The following is a 17,714-nucleotide window of genomic DNA, read 5'->3' on the forward strand; positions in this document are numbered from 1 at the left end:
GTCATTAAACATCAGGTAAAATTAAAGATCGATTTTTGCCATGGCGGTCAGTATGAAAAAAAAATTCAGTCTCATCACTTTCGAAGTTAACAGTTGAAGCTTTTTATTCATTGTATTAAATTCGTTAAGTCTATTGAATGGATATTTTTAAATGGCTCAAAGTTTTAAAACCTTAAGTCAACTAAGGGCTTTTGCATTCTATTTTCAAGGACGCTGTTGATGTTTGGTGTCTGGGTATACAAAGAAAAGAGAGGAATGCAGAAAATTCCTGGAATATATCTAAAAGATTGTAAGTTCAAGCGATGAAGTAGTTTGCTTTTTGAACGAACATGTATATGGTGAGATTTGATACTATACGTTGGAGTTGAGTCCCTTAATAGTTATGGAAATAAAAAATGTGAAATAAAGAAGAAACATAAATATAAATAACGTAGTAACATTTTACTTTATGTTATGTATGAGGTAGAAATAAATGGCAACAAGTTCATGAGGTCTTAGTTGTGTTCATCTTCAGGCTGGCGATGAAGGTCATCATGGTTAGGGTGAAGGTCGTTAGACCGAGAGTGAAGGTCGTTGATTGGAGGGTGAAATTCGTTTTTCTCAGGGTGAAGGTTCGTGTCATACCAGTAAGAATCAAGATAGCGCATGGTATGTTTGATTAAAGGTTTTTCATCGCTTAAGTCCCCTGTAGTGTGAATTAGATTGTTATCGTCCGTGCTTTGTATGGAGTTATCAGCACCCTGCAATGTAGAGTTATCTATCTTGTGTCTTGCAGAGTTATCCTCTCTAGACTTGCAACACATATCTGTCACATTTCTGAAATTAAAGTCCCTGTAGGACAATGGCAACCTTGTCCTAGGCTGGCTGAGTGATGAATCCATCGACTGTGTAATGACAATGGCAGGATTGAAATCAGTCAAAGCCTCGTCGCTGATGCAGTCTTTAATTACAGGGGACGTAATTGTATTGTAGGGACTAGTAAGGGACGTAACTGGGTTGCAAGGACTGGCAAGGGACGTAACAATATTGCAGGGACTGGTGAGATGATAGTCGACATCTGAGGGAGTCTTGTGGGAGAGGTCTACACATCCCTCGTCTGCTGGGGGGTGGGGCTCACTGGGGACACAACATTCCCCGAGTGTTGTGTCATCCGACTCGGGTGGTTTAGATCCCACGACCCTGGGCGGTGATCTGGTCGCTGGTCTACTAGCACTGTGGGGAGATCTTGTGACGTCATTGGACAGTTCTGTTCGCATCTTTTTGGGATCTGGTGACAATGGAGTAAATCAATAAAGTAGGTCATATTAGGTTTTAGTTCAGTAAAGGGGACATTTTTAAAAGCGATCACTGTTTAATGACAACCTGAGTAAGACCACAAATTCAAAGTGTACTTATTGGACTAGTGATGTACACATTAGTTCACCAGTTTATAGCTAGGTGTACTTGATGTACACTTTAGTTGACCAGTCTATGTACACATCAGCTCACCAGTCTATATCTCGGTGTACTTATGTACACATTCGTTCACCAGTCTATAGCTAGGTGTAATGAAGTACACATTAGTACACCAGTCTATAGCTAGGTGTAATGATGTAGACATTAGTACACCAGTCTATAGCTAGGTGTAATGAAGTACACATTAGTACACCAGTCTATAGCTAGGTGTAATGATGTAGACATTAGCTCACCAGTCTATAACTAGGTGTACTTGATGTACACATGAGCTCACCAGTCTACAGCTCGGTGTACTTATGTACACATTCGTTCACCAGTCTATAGCTAGGTGTACTTGATGTACACATTAGTTCACTGGTCTATAGTTAGGTGTACATTAGTTCACCAGTCTATAGCTAGATATACTTGGTGTACACATTAGGTGTACTCACTTGTTTGTTTCCTATGTGAAGATCTCAGCTGGGCATCATTTGATGACCTGGAGAGTAAACAAGTGTCACGTGATCATCATGATACTAAATTTAGAAACATCCCGAATTAGAAGTAACCTGATTTATAATGGCTGGAGAAGAATCCATGAACATATTTTTAGAAAAATATGCTATTAATAGCTGGGCTGTTTACCTTTTGATGCTTTCTTTATTTGACGATGTGGATTCATACAGGAACTGAAACATTGGCGTTCTGTGGAGAGAGAATGTTTAGCATATCAATGCCAACTTTAAACAGACATTCAATGTGTAGGGCTGGGAGTTCATCCATGCAAAGATGAGGTAGGCTTAATATCGAAATTCTAAATGTTTTACAGTACAGCAAACGTTACTTGGAACTTATGAATGCCAGCAAACTAAATCTCTTAGAGTAAACTAATCACAATATTTGTATGTCCGAAACTAAATCTATTACAGTAAACTTGTTACAATTTTTTAATGTCAGAAATTATATATGTTACAGTAAAATAATCATAACTATCAAAATTCAGAATACAAAATCTATTATAGTAAACTTATTACAATTTCTGAATGTCAGAAATTAAGTATGTTACAGTAAACTCATCATAACTTTTAAAATTCAACATACAAAATCTGTTACAGTAACTGTCTGTTGTAACAATGGAATGTTACGAGACTTACCTGTCTATGCTAACTGTAATAAAAATGGCGTCTCTCAGCGGGTATTTCCAAACAGATTCACCTGTCCTAAGAGTGACCACTGGGCAGTACTGTCTCCTTAACTCAACTTTCAACTGAAATGTACAACAACTAAATAAAATTGCCTAGCTCGTCTTAATTATTTCGGACTCTAACAAAAAGTCAAATAATGCATGTCAAATTCCGTGTATTCTAATTGAACTAATTGCAAAAAGGTTTTTATTTATGATTTAATTTCAGAATTCAATTGCTCATTATAGCTGGTAAAGCTAGTACATACAAATATTTCTGGTAAGCAAAACAAGAGTATCTTTTTTTCAATTTACTTAGATATTAACTTGTTGAAATTTTAGTTCAAATAAATTCAAAAACAAAAAGGGGAAATAACTAAGTAAAAGCTATCTATGTAATACGTGTATTTATAGCCAAGATCCACTGGCCAATAGAAACAATACAAATTACTTATCACGTGACTGACCAGATTTTTGCCTTGTCTTGACGTGCTCAGCCGCAGCCTATCAAACGTGATCTCCGACCCCCACTCCTGCCCGCCCCTGGGGCTGTCGGGGTGCTGGTAGGGCGTCAGACGGGGGTCAGCTGGGGCCGCCTGACAGGGCGTCCACTCGTCGTCCAGATAGTCGTACAGCCACTGGGAGGCTGGGGTCAGCTCCAGGCTGACGTCATACGTTCTCGTGGCATCAAGTTTGGTTACAGACAGGGCGATGTATGGGAACATTGGTCTGTGGAACATATGGGGAACATGAGGGAACATGGAGGAACATGGAGGAAGGTATAGAAGCTTTGGTGTGTGGAACAGATGGGGAACATGAGGGAACATGGGGGAACATGGAGGAGCATGGAGGAAGGTATAGGAACTTTGGTCTGTGGAACAAATGGGGAACATGAGGGAACTTTATTCTGTAGAACACATAAGAGAACATGAGGGCACATGGAGCAAATTCGGTCTGTGGAATAGATTGGGGAACATGGAGGAACATAGAGGAACACTGAGGAAGGTATAGGGCCTTCGGTCTGTGGAATAGATTGGGGAACATGGAGGAATATAGAGGAGCATGGAGGAACTTTGGTCAGTTGAATGGATGGGGAACATAAAGGAACATGGAGGAATGTATAAGAAATTTAGGTCTGTGGAACAGATTGGGGAACATGAGGGGATATAGAGGAACAAGGAGGAACTTTGGTCTGTGTAGGAACCTAGAAAAAAAAAAGAAAAGCATGGAGGAAGAATGTGAAACATGGATAAACAAAGAAGAAACAGTGAGATACATTGAGGAACTTAGAGCGACACATTGCAGCAAGTAGAAAATGGAAGGATCATTACAATTTTGATCAACCATTTCAGTTTTTTTTTTCTATAAATGTTGAGTCAATTCAAATATCTCGTTTTAACATCCCATATAAAATATACATTGACCCTAAGAAAAAAAAATATGCTGCATAAAATAATGCTGTATTATACCTAAAATGTATAGCGTATATAAAAGGATTGTAAGATCGAAATCCATGAATGATAGAAAATCTCACCTCCCGTCAGTAGTAACCACAACTTCATGTGTAGTGGCCCAAATGTCGCCATTTTTTAACGTCACTTCCGGTCTTACAGGAGGCAGGTCGTGTCTGTTGTTGATTGGTTGATGGGACTGTGATGTAATCAAACATTCAAATTAATATTCAAAATTAAATACTATTACAATATGTATACGTGGTATTAAAATGTGAGCAATTTCAACTTGCGGTCAATCCCACGAGAGAGATTTTTAGTAAGAGGGATTTTTTTTTAATTTGTCAAGTGTTCTAAAAATAGAATATGACCTTTGAACTTACCCGCCATGGTTTATGCCTTAGGTCTGTTGGGAATTCTTGATGGTCTTCCGGTGACACAGATGGTGATCTAATGGTGGGAATAGGTGGTGACTGGTTGCTGGTAACAGAAGGTGACTGCTCACTAGATGCAGGTGGTGACTGGTCGTTGGATACAGGTGCCACCCACTGGTGACACAGCTGGTGACTGCTCTGGTGATACTTCGGATACTCGCCCGTCCAGGTTTTTGTTGTGGTGATGTCCGATGCTAGCTTGGTGGTGACACAGCTCACCCTGGTATCACCACTTACTCTAGACATTGTCTCATTGGTATTTCTTTTATTTGTATCACTACTTATCCTGCTACATGTGATACCATTAACCCTGATATCACTACTAATGTTGCTACTTGTATCATAACTGTAACTAAACCTTGCCTCACCACTCCATGTTGTGTCACCAATTCTATTACTTTCACCCTTCGTCAACCTTTCATTAGTGTCACCACTTAAATTATTTATTCTATCACCACAGAGTCCACTTCCGGTTTCGTCGACTTCCTTTTTAACCTTGACCAGAGAAAGTGGTGACCCGGGTTCATCAGACCCATTCATCTGACCCAAGTGTCTGACTTGCGCTAGGGGATTCCCCGCTAATGGTGAGTACATATACCCCAGGGGGTAGCCCGTGTACGGGGTGTAGAAAGCGCCGTAGGGGTTCGACCACCCCACCCCCTGATCACGTGAGTAAGGCGGCCCACCTGGAGTGTGTTGTAACACACCTGGGCTGGTGTGTTGTCCGTCGTGAGCGATAGCACGTCTGGTGTTCGTGTGAGTGCTGTGCTTGACAGATGGTTTTACCGCTTTGGGTTTTGGTGACCCGTTTGGAGAAGGCGCCGAGAGACAATGTCCTGTAGGATATTGTCCTATTGGAACAGGTCCTGAGGGAGAAAGTCCTACGGGAGATGACCGCAGATTCACTGGACTCACGTTTTCTTCACTGTCTGAAAATTATCGAAAAATATTTTGTTATTTCTAAAGTGGTCTTTTTGGTCAATTTGAAATGTATTATTGTCCTTTCTGTCGTGGTAATTTCTTAAATGGTGAATTCAGAAGTGGTCATTTCTAAAAATGCCATTTTGAAGTGTGTGAATAGGTAATTTCTAAAGTGGTCATTTCTTAATGGATAATATCTTGATAGATTTATTCCCGTATACTTCATAGAATTTGATTAGCTTAGACACAATGATCCCCTTACCTTCTTCCTGTGATTGAGAGTTGTTTCGTTTGGCCATTTCTCTGAAAAAAATATCTGGCTAGTTATACTTGTGCCACATTGAGTCTACCAAAATCAAACAAATAGTCAGGTCATTTCCCCACCCCCATCCTCACCCACAGTAAGTATTAAGTAAGAATCCACTGCTTGATAGACCTTATATTTTGAAGCAGTAGAAGTAGAAAAAATGGAGACAAAGAAATTGTTATTATTTAAAATTAAATTCAAGTTCTGCCAAGCATCTAATGAAGAGACAGACCCACGTGATCTGACTGCACCAATCTAAAGATACCCACATGCACCAATCAAGTGACACTCACGTGGTCTGGATGCACCAATCAAATCAACTCTCACGAATCCAGCTAAATTTAAAACTCACTTTTTGCTGATGGCGAACCGGAAGCCGTTAGCGAACGGGTTGTGTTCTATTTTCATCTGGGTCACCTTCTCGTTTTGGTACTGGGTCACAGCCACGAACTGGGTCTCTGGCTGGGGGATGCTGACCGTCATGGCGCCCCCTAGCTCTGTGACGGTCAAGGTCATCTGGTACCGCCTCATGGACTGCAGGACGATCTGTAGGTCAAGATTAGTGCTCGTCAGAACCGGCTTCCGGTTAACAAGGTTATAAAGTTATTGTTACTTTACACGGCTTGTCTAAATGGTTAAAAGTCAGAGGCGTAGCGAGGGGAAGGGTACATATGTCCCCGGGCGCCGAACCTAGGGCTCGCAAAAATGGGTGGAAAAAAATTAAAAGCTCATTTTAACTGCAGTTTTGCATTATAAATATAAAAATATATGGGGGGGGGCAAATTGAAATTTTGTCTCCGGGCGCCGGGCCGGGAAGGGTCGCTATGCCTCTGTTAAAAGTAAGTTGTTGTTTTTTTTTTATTCTAAGTTAAACTTGACTACCATCATCGATATTATTAACCGCAGCAGATCAAGGTCAATGATGAAAAAATTATAGCTACTAAAGTTATTATTCGAAGTCTTTAAGGTTGATTTCAATAGTTGTCAATATGGTTATCCCAAATTAAGACATAACTATCGTTAATATTTGGGCTGAAACTTAAACGTAATTAAAGACATCAGTCCGAGTTATGTGTGATCAAGAAACACGGTTTCTACTGAATGTTAAGATATAAGGTGATAATTGACATCACTGTAGAGAGCTAAGTGGCTTAGCTCCAGGGTCGGGTGTGTGAACAGTAATAGACAAGGGTCAAATATCCATCAATGTCTAGGTCAAATCTAAATGTCAAGGTCGCGCATTAGTGTTGATGTTACGTTCTCGTGACAAAGGTGAACTTACTGAGGTCATAGGTCAGCTGCCAGAATCAAAGGTCATAAATGTTAACTGGGTGACTGTCAAGGTCACCCCCAAGGTCAGTGTCGTCAAATTTCAACTATGTGCCTGCCAAAGAAACCCCAAGGTAATGTCATCCTATGTCAACTGTTTGACTGTCAAGGTCACCCCCAAGGTCAAATGTCAGTGTGAGCACGTGTACCACTCACGGTTCCCAGCGCCTCCATGTTGTTGGAGATCTTGAGCCCCGAGAATGAGATAGGCTCCAGCATCCAGCGGGCGCCACTGTTGGGGGACAAGGGGTGCAGGTACTTGTCTCTCCCCGGGACGGGCGTGGGGTAGTGGTTCGAGCCCTCCTTAGACACGACCCATTCACCGTTCAGATACTTGTGGACCTGTAAGAAAATTAAATGCACCGTTCAAATACTTGTGGACCTGTAAGAAAATTAAATGCACCGTTCAAATACTTGTGGACCTGTAAGAAAATTAAATTCACCGTTGTTTCCTTCATATGTACATTTTGTTTCGTGTTTTATGATAATTTCTGCGTGTGGGAAAACCAGAACTAATTTACTAAGTATTTTATCAATGTTCTAATTAGTTTTAATTTAGAAAAATATAATTACCGCATTGTCGACTGATTTGAGCTCTATATAAACGTTGTAAAGTTTATCTTTGTCAAGATCACATATAACGTATGTAGGTATGGGGAAAACTCGTCTGAAAATAAATGTTTTAAATAATTATTTATATGATTACAATATTCCTTCAGTATTATGATGATAATAAATAGTTGTATCCTATGTTTATTTAGAGGAGTAGCGTGTCTATAGTCTATGGACTTATTCTCTATTCAATGTGTGCAGTCAACTTATGGCTCTTTTGCTTCGAGATAAAAATCACGCGCCCACATAAGTGACAACCTTTCCACTCAGGGATTCGTACCTAGACATAAATGATGAGATTGTGGGTTGCCCGTACATTATGGTCCTTCTCAACCTAGCCAGAATAGTCCTATGAAATGCTACACATTGACATAATTATTTAGTCTCTACCCACCGGCCTTTCTTGGTGATGATCATCTCTGTTCCAACCTGTCTGAAGCGGTTCCAGAGGTCAGCGTCCAGCAGGTAGACGGTCACGTGGTCATGTTGTTTCCTGATACACCCACTGGTAGAGAGATGGTCAGTTTCAATTAGACGTGTCGGATACGTCAATACAAAAATTATGTTATTTAAAATTATATATATATATATATATATATATATATATATATATATATATATATATATATATATACACGCGTCTATCTATATTTACATACATAGGAATTTGTGTGTGTGTGTGCGTCAAGACCACGAAGGAAACAGCTACGGTAAAAGTGAAATCTATTCCACCAATCAAAACCTCACCTGGAATCTTTCTTACCAGCCGGCAACTTCTCTGTCAAAAACCTGGGCAGCTGTGGCAGGTACTTGGACGTTATTTCCGGTGTCATGTCCACGTTATTTTTTCTGACTTTGCCGCCATGTTTGTCAGTCTGGGCATCGGCCCCACCCCACCTCCGCGACGTATCCATGGTAACTGAAACATAAACAGAAAAAAGTTGTTGAACCTTTTTGCTAGGATGCACATTTTTGTTTTTGTTATTTTGTTGCTTCCACGGGGAAGGGTGTGCGTGTGGGGGTGGGGGTGGAATGAACTAGACAACTGCTAGCGCCCTTTCTATTTCTGGTAAGTAACTATATATCGAAAGTACGTATTTTAATATTGGGCTCGCTGACTTTCTATCATGTAGCAACATCAGTTTTTACACTGATACACTACACTTATGTGCAACTGAACAAGGATCACAAGCCTGTACTTGTTATATTGAATTCAGTGGCAGAAAGTTGAAGCAGTGTAGTTCAGTCACACAACACATGCAGTATATAGGTGAGTCACAACATGTGCAGTATATAGTTGAGGCACAACATATGCAGTATATAGTTTAGTCACAACATATGCAGTATATAGGTGAGTCACAACGTATGCAGTATATAGTTTAGTCACAACATATGCAGTATATAGTTCAGTCACAACACATGCAGTATATAGGTGAGTCACAACATGTGCAGTATATAGTTGAGTCACAGCAAATGCAGTATATGCTAGGAGACACATATATTCTATTTTTAGAAATGTAGGCCTACAGTATGGGCCCTACATGACTGGCTTGTCCTTGATATTATAATAATTGACCTGTAATTCTTAATCTTGGACATGTGTGGAACATGTCTTACCTGGTACATGTGTACACAATCTTGACCTGGTTTACCTTTGTACACCTGTACGCATTGTTTGCATGTCTGATACATGTGTACACAATGTTGACCTGGTTTACCTTTGTACTAGTGTACACAATGTTTGCATGTCTTACCTTATACATGTGTACACAATGTTGACCTGGTTTACCTTTGTACTAGTGTACACAATGTTTGCATGTCTTACCTTATACATGTGTATACAATGTTGGCCAGGTTTACTTTTATACAGGTGTACACAATGTTTGCATGTCTTACCTTGTATACGTGTACAAAACGTTAACACATTTTACCTGTTGGCCTGTCGTATCTGTAACACTTACTGTACAGTACCCTACAATCTATCATACCTGTAACACTTACTGTACACTACAACTTATCATACCTGTAACACTTACTATACACTACCCTACAATCGGTAATACCTGTAACACTTACTGTACAGTACCCTACAATATATTATACCTGTAACACTCACTGTCCAGTACCATACAATCTATCATACCTGTAACACTTACTGTACACTAACCTACAATCTATCATACATATAACACTTACTCTACAGTACCCTACAATCTGTCATACCTGTAACACGTACTGTTCAGTACCCTACAATCTACCATACCTGTAACACTTACTGTACCCTACAATCTATCATACCTGTAACACTTACTGTACCCTACAATCTATCATACCTGTAACACTTACTGTACCCTACAATCTATCATACCTGTAACACTTACTGTACACTGCCCTACAATCTGCCATACCTGTAACACTTACTGTACACTGCCCTACAATCTGCCATACCTGTAACACTTACTGTACAGTACCCTACAATCTAACATACCTGTAACACTTACTGTACCCTACAATCTATCATACCTGTAACACTTACTGTACCCTACAATCTATCATACCTGTAACACTTACTGTACACTGCCCTACAATCTGCCATACCTGTAACACTTACAGTACACTACAATCTGTCATACCTGTAACACTTACAGTACACTACAATCTGTCATACCTGTAACACAGTACACTACAATCTGTCATACATGTAACACTTACTGTACAGTACCCTACAATCTATCATACATGTAACACTTACTTTACACTACCCTACAATTTGTCATCAAACCAACACAGACTAATCGTGAGGATAGTTGGTGACATGAGACGACAGAACACACGTGTTCCCTGCCCCCGTGTTCCATGTTTGCTTCCCACGAGTTCCATTGTTTACTGAGGTGATGTTTCACACCTTCTGTAACCTGCCCTCACGGGTGTGTGTGAGGTGTGTGTGAGATGTGTGATAAGGCGAGGTGATTGGGGGGGGGTATTTTTTACAATCCGTCTGAGCTATAACTTTTAAAACTACACACACACACACAGAGATTTCACATGGCCACTAGCTCCACCCCCTACCCCTCCCACACTACACACATGGTTTCATCTTGATGTACTATCCACTCACTCACTTGTTGAAACAAAGTCCACATATAAAATAGCCGATGTAATTTTTTTCATATGTTCTGTATTGTTTATTAAACATACTCATGAAATTAAATTACTTCAAGGTTCAGCTGTAAATTGTGCGGGGGGGGGGGGGGAGGCGAGTTCAATAATAATATGGACCACCTTTACTGTAAGGGAATTGCTATGAAGTTGAAATCTAACACATTACTGTAAAGTTAGTCCAAGAATAAAAGGATTAGGTCTAGTCGGGTATGTTCGGGGTGTTTTTTTCTTTCGATAATCTGAAACAAACTGTATACAAAATTGTATTGATTTTCTAAATAACTTAGAAAGCAACTGCAGCGCTGCTGTTAGGTAAGTTCATTACTCGACATATCTCACCCCCCCCCTCCCGCGGTACTGTAAGATTAGGTGGACCTTTGACTTGTTCAATGGTTGTGTTATGAACATAAGTATAAGCTCGCTTGGTAATTTTGCTTTAACGAGTTTAGTTAGATGCTAATGTATTCAACAAATAAGTGGTTGATTTTTTATATCAAACAAAATACATAAGGTAAAATAATTATTCTCATTATTAGTTGTGTAGAAACACCATCTGTTATAATGCGCTATTTAGGCATGACAACTGTATACAGTGAGCGGAAGGTTCACAGAAAAAAGTCAGTGTTTGCTAAGTAAAAAAAAATAATAATAGAAACATTTTATCGGAAAAAAGTAGCAGTAACAAAGTCAATAAACGTTCTAAAAATATGTTGAAGAACTTGTTGAGAATTGTAAAAATTTTTGGTGTTTAAACATGTGAATGTTGTTTTAGTAACATTTTTCTAAACTTTTAACGCATTTGACCCATATAGCTTACTAGCCGTCCCGGCCAGGCCCTGCTCTGGCTTCTGTGAAAAACCTTTCTGTTAAAGACCATTACCTGTGTGTTTAGTAATCATCATAAACCCGGCATTGCACACCCAAGCCCAAACCAAAACAACGAAACGCAAACATAAAGCTAACACAATTACAAATACAAACGAAAACAAAAACCTAACAACTAACCCAACCATAACCACAAACACCAATACGAACACAAAGAAAAAAAACAAACGAAAAAGCAAACGAAAACAAACCAAATCCAAATGCAAAACCAACCACAAACCCAAAGAAAAAAACACAAACGAAAAAACAAACGAAAACAAACCAAATACAAACGCAAAACCAAACGCAAAACCAACCACAAACACAAATACAAACACAAACGCAAAGAAGATAAAACACAAACGAAAACGAAAAAAGAAAGAACAAAAACGAACCAAATCAAAACGCAACCACTAACGCAAACCCAACCTAAACACAAAGAAAACACTAACGCGAACACAAACGCACAGTGCTCAGAGTCGAGCCCGGGGCGGAATCGCCTGTCTCAGCTTAATAAACGACTATAGTACCCCAACTTATTCATAGTCTTTTGCACTCACTTTAATGAACGTAGGCGCGAAACCGAACACGGGAGGCCCGGGACCCCAAATAGCACCCTGTCTGGGCGCCAGAGGACGCACCATGACGTCACCGCCTGATTGAACTTAGTAAACGCCTATAGTGCATAACTTATTCATAGTCTTTTGAACTCACGCGAACGCAGATACCATAGCGTACACCGGAAGGCCCGGGGCGCCAAATAGCACCCTGTCGGGGTGCCGGAGGACGCCCGGATTTGATTCACTTAAAGACTATAGTAACCTTTCTTAACCATAGTCTATCGCACTGTTCAAAACAAAATTATGCAGCATAGCGCTCACATGATAGCCCAGGGTGCCAAATCGAACCGTGCAGGGGCGCCGGCGGACGCGCCTGTTTCAATTTAGTGAACAAAAATGATAATACTCCAAGCTTATCCGTAAATGGAAAGAAATAAACATATATGATTTGTAGGACCTGGCTTATTAAATGTTATTGATTTAAAAAAAAAAAAATTATTGAACAGTATGTTCAGTGTATAGAATAAATAAAAGGCAGTGTTAAAAATACCTAACGACATTGCACTTAATCAATCCCCGCTAATTATGTAATTTTTTTTTTATTTCTTAACACCAAAAACAAAGTAATAAAATGTAAATTCTTTCTTTTTAAGAATTTTTTTTATTAAAGGGAAGTAACTGTGCAGTCAATACATTTCCGACACAATTTTAGAAATTTTATAAACGTCGATACACTTTTTAAACATTTTGTGTCGCGTTCATAATTGAAAATTATTCTTCTAAGTAAATAGAGTGAACATTGTTTTAAAGACTTTCAATGGTAATTTTTTGACTCGTAAATTTAGACTATGAGCACGATAAAAAATCTAACACTTAAATCCATAGAACTGTCAACGACAAACTTTTTTTTGCCACACGTTACAGAACTGAGCTTTATATATTAATACTAATAGTTTCGCTGTCTGTCTATCTATCTATCTATCTATCTATCTATCTATCTGTCTGACAAGAACGCTCTAGAGAAAACACAAGGAAAATAAAAACATGCATAGTAATTCGAAAAACGAAGTATGACGTCGACACATTTAGCGCACAGAGTAGAAAATAATCTCAAGCCGGATAGTGCACACATTGATATGACGTCATTGATTTGGTCTAATTTGGTCTAATCTAAGTGGTTTGCGTGAAGTTTCTTTCATACAATTCTTCGGGTAGGGGCGAAGCCCCACCCCCGCGTAAGAACGTCTGAGCCCCCCCCCCCCCCCCCCCCCTCTCCCCAACTCAAAAGAAATTTCCTCATCGATACTCTATAATAAAATTACCGCCTAATTAATGTGTCTAATCTAAAAAGTGGTTTTCTTGCAATTTCTTTAATGCAATTCTTCGCGTAGTGGCTATGCGCGACACCAGTGTTTCTTTCAGACTTTTTCCTCCACGGAGAGGGGTGTGGGTACTTGAAATTTTCGGGGGCGGGGGTAGAATTTTCGGGGAGGGGGCGGACACTGGAAAAAGTAAATAATAATATTTCGTTGAATGGGACGGTAGACATGTTTTTTAGGGGGGGTGGTGGGGGTGTGGGGGGGTGTGTGGGTGGGTGGGGGGTGGTGTGTGTGGTGGTGGGGTTTGGGGGGTGGTGTGTGTGGGGGTGGGGGGTGGGGGGTGGTGTGTGTGGGGGTGGGGGGGGGGTGTGGGGGTGGGGGGTGTGGGGGTGTGGGGGTGGGGGGTGGGGGGGTGGTTTTAGTTTAGAGAAAAGAGACAGCACTATCAGCCTAGCGCCCGGTGTATCCTTCCTCAACGGGCCATTTTTCTCGTCTATAATAATAGTTTCGCTGTCTGTCTGACAAGAACCCTCTGTCTGACAAGAACGCTCTGTCTCTATAATAATAGTTTCGCTGTCTGTCTGACAAGAACGCTCTGTCTGACAAGAACGCTCTGTCTGACAAGAACGCTCTAGAGAAAACACAAGCAATTTAAAAACATGCATAGTATTTCGAAAAACGAAGTATGACGTCGACACATTTAGCATAGAGTTGAAAATAATCTCAAGGCGGAAAGTGCACACAGTAATATAATGACGTCATTGATTATCGCGTAAACATTGAATAAAAAGGAAATTTTGTCTAATCTAAATGGTTTGCGTAAGAACGTCTGAGCCCCCCCCCCCCCCTCCCCAACTCAAAAGAAATTTCCTCATCGATACTCTATAATAAAATTACCGTCTAATTAATGTGTCTAATCTAAAAAGTGGTTTTCTTGCAATGGGACGATAGACATGTTTTTTTTTGGGGGGGGGGGGGTGGGTGGAGGGGTGGGTGGGGGGGTGGTGTGTGGGGGGGTGGTGTGTGGGGGTGGGGGGGGGTAGGGGGGTGGTGTGTGGGGGGGTGGGTTGGTTTCAGTGTTTCTTTCAGACTTTTTCCTCCCCGGAGAGGGGTGGGGGTACTTGAAATTTTCGGGGGCGGGGGTAGAATTTTCTGGGAGGGGGCGGACACTGGAAAAAGTATATAATTATATTTCGTTGAATGGGACGGTAGACATGTTTTTTTGGGGGTGGGGGGTGGTGGAGGGGTGGGGGGGGGTGGTGTGTGGGGGTGGGTGGGGGGGTGGTGTGTGTGTGGGGGGTGTGGGGTGGGGGGTGGTGTGTGGGGGGGGGGGTGTGTGTGGGGGGGGTGGGGTGTGGGGGGGGTGGGGGGTGTGTGGGGGGGTGGGTTGGTTTCAGTGTTTCTTTCAGACTTTTTCCTCCCCGGAGAGGGGTGGGGGTAATTGAAATTTTCGGGGGCGGGGGTAGAATTTTCTGGGAGGGGGCGGACACTGGAAAAAGTATATAATTATATTTCGTTGAATGGGACGGTAGACATGTTTTTTGGGGGGGGGGGGGGTGGGGGGTGGGGGGGGCGGTGTGTGGAGGGGGTGGTGTGTGGGGGTGAGGGGTGGGGGTGGTGGGGGTGGGGGGTGGGGTGGGGGTGGTGTGTGGGGGGGTGGGTTGGTTTTAGTTTAGAGAAAAGAGACAGCACTATCAGCCTAGCGCCCGTTGTACCCTTCCTCAACGGGCCATTTTTCTCGTTAGATAATATTAATCCAAATTTCATCTTCGTAATAAGAACAAAATATAATTTACACACATTTTGTTACAATTTATTTCAATACTCAGAAGAAAAACTTAATAGAAAGAAAATGTAGTGCCATTGTGTTTCTGGGTATGGTTGGCGGGTAAACGGAAAAAAAGTCACAGGAAAAAAAAACACAGAAAAAAAGTCACAGTTTTTGCTAGGAAAAAAAGTCACAGAAAAAAAGTCACAGTGGAAAAATGTTATCGGAAAAAAAGTCACAGAAATAAAATCACAGAAAAAAAGTCACAAAAATATTTTTACAAATATTTTTATTTATTTGTTTAGAGTTGTAAAATTGTGTATGTTTATTGTTGTGGGTTATATTTTTTATAGCATAAATTATTTATAGACGTTAAAAGCATTATGGTTTATAACAATTGTAAGTAAAAATACTCTAATATAATTTACACAACAATCTCAACATTTGTAACGTATTTAGTTAAAAACGCGGTAGAAAATTTAATTATAAAAGAAATTTATGCAAATTTTGCCGTAGGCTATTCTCTGGTCGGCCTCTCCTCAGTGGGCATTGTCCTAATATATTTTATGTTGTTGACGTCATGCGTCAATGACAGGCTTTCAACCTTGTCGGCTTTCTGTTTTGATCCTAAGTTTTGTTATGTAATGAGCGTGATAAATGTGGGCAGTAAAGGTGGTTGAACTAAACATCTAATTCTAAACATAACTATTGTTGCCATGAGTTGAGGGCAGCAAGTCAGATGAACTTACCATTTCACGGTAATTTAATGTTGGTATTAAAAAAAAACAGGATTAAAACCTTGGACTTTGGAGCATTCTATTAAACGCTACTAATGTTAAGTTTAACATAATTACAATCTACATACTTCATACTAAATATTTTTAGATGAATTATAAAAATTACTAAGCGTATACAGCCTACACACATTACATTTAATTAATCCAAAGTTAATTTGCACTCTCTAAATATTTAATACATAAAAGTATTAACAAGTATCATGCAAATATATATTTGTGACTTTTTTTCCTGTGACTTTTTTTCCTGTGACTTTTTTTCCTGTGACTTTTTTTCTGTGTTTTTTTTTCCTGTGTTTTTTTTTCCTGTGACTTTTTTTCCTACAATCGGTTGGCGATAGGGGTTAATGACAGCCTTAGAACCGTGTTTCACCATTTCACGCGAATTCAAAATTAGAAACACGATGAAAGCTGAGTAGGTTTGAACATTCGATTAAATTCTACGCAATTCTAACCAACTATAATCAACTTACATCTGACTAAATAGTGTGTACGTGTTATATATAATGCCATAAAAATACAACCAACGCACTTATATCTAAGACGTTTACGTGACATTTAAAAGATCCTATGATGATTTGCACGTATTGAATACTTAATAAAGTAGACCTTATTTAAAATTCCATGCAAACACACATTTGTTACTTTTTCCTGTGAATATATTTCTCACGATCTTGTATCTAAAACTACCTGTAACCTTACAGCACTTTATCATTGACTACCATCCTACATATTATAGATAAATGATAAGCACCCAGCTTACCATTTCATAAATTACTATACAATTAAGTGCTACACTAATTGTCTGAATTAAGAACAAATTATCAGAGACATCAGTCCCCCCCCCTACATGTTATTGCTTTATACAACCGTAATGCAGTGGGTCATTACTGAGGTTTTACCACTACAGGTCATTAGTAAAACGTGATAACAATAGGTTAATTATAAAATCGTGATTACATCAAGTCATTATCAATATATCAAAAACATTCACGTGATGTAATGGGCAGTGGTGAAGTTTTTGACTGCTAGAGTTGTAGACCACACATATTATACTAAAATTTAAATTTAAAAAAATGTATCACTCACAGTTTTAAATGGACAAGCGTTGTCTTCAAGATAGTCCACCAACATTTGAGTCCAACCTGGTCAAATACGTCACGTAATCCCAACGATCCTATTGGATGATAACCAGATAAACAGTTACGTCACTTGACTTTAATCTTCCGAGTGGCCAATATTTACTTCAGTTTCCGTTTAACTAACTCAGAATTTAACTTAAACCCTGCATATGTTCCACACGAGTTAAACGACTCTATGGATACAGGGTCTACAGTAGGAAATGTAAATCAGGTCTTCTTCAACTCAACACCGTACGCTACAGTGGTCAGTTTTACAGCCTTCAGTGGTCAGGGACGAGTGGTCAGCTGGGTATTATGGTCCAAGATTATGACCCCAGGCTCTGTGTAACTTGTGATGGTCATGTCATTAAGAGTAAACGTAATTGGCGATAAGAGGGCGGTGTACTACATTTGAAACCATCCAGATTATTTTTACAATGTCCGTTTTTGACTTT

The 17,714-nt window shown here is 39.9% G+C and overlaps 1 protein-coding gene across 2 annotated transcripts; it reads right to left on the minus strand.

Annotated features, from left to right (window-relative positions):
* Window positions 1-446: 446 nt before the first annotated feature.
* On the minus strand, window positions 447-17,485 carry LOC131947812 (uncharacterized). 2 transcript variants are annotated; one of them, XM_059309148.1, is made up of 14 exons: window positions 17,228-17,485; window positions 8,419-8,590; window positions 8,066-8,176; window positions 7,633-7,726; window positions 7,216-7,401; window positions 6,083-6,276; window positions 5,686-5,726; window positions 4,452-5,431; window positions 4,152-4,267; window positions 3,085-3,346; window positions 2,589-2,701; window positions 2,080-2,139; window positions 1,887-1,933; window positions 447-1,267 (listed from the first exon to the last, which is right to left on the minus strand). In XM_059309148.1, exons 2-14 carry the CDS (start codon window positions 8,583-8,585, stop codon window positions 495-497), a joined length of 3,144 nt encoding a protein of 1,047 aa, XP_059165131.1. In that variant the 5' UTR covers window positions 8,586-8,590; window positions 17,228-17,485; the 3' UTR covers window positions 447-494. The 2 variants fall into 2 exon arrangements, with proteins under 2 accessions (XP_059165131.1, XP_059165132.1); XM_059309149.1 differs by lacking the exon at window positions 17,228-17,485 and adding an exon at window positions 10,424-10,527.
* Between the last annotated feature and the right edge of the window lie 229 nt (window positions 17,486-17,714).

The sequence above is a fragment of the Physella acuta genome, unplaced genomic scaffold (assembly GCF_028476545.2).
Source record: "Physella acuta isolate Inbredline_101_S28 unplaced genomic scaffold, ASM2847654v3 ptg000607l, whole genome shotgun sequence".
Lineage (NCBI taxonomy): Eukaryota > Metazoa > Mollusca > Gastropoda > Physidae > Physella > Physella acuta.

Excerpts from the sequence above, each read along its gene's own strand:
- LOC131947812 (XM_059309148.1), bottom strand. The coding sequence starts at position 8,585 with ATGGATACGTCGCGGAGGTGGGGTGGGGCCGATGCCCAGACTGACAAA. Across the intron at positions 7,727-8,065 it reads ATCATCACCAAGAAAGGCCG|ACGAGTTTTCCCCATACCTA; the intron begins GTGGGTAGAGAC and ends ATTTATTTTCAG. Across the intron at positions 7,402-7,632 it reads TCAAATCAGTCGACAATGCG|GTCCACAAGTATCTGAACGG; the intron begins GTAATTATATTT and ends ATTTTCTTACAG.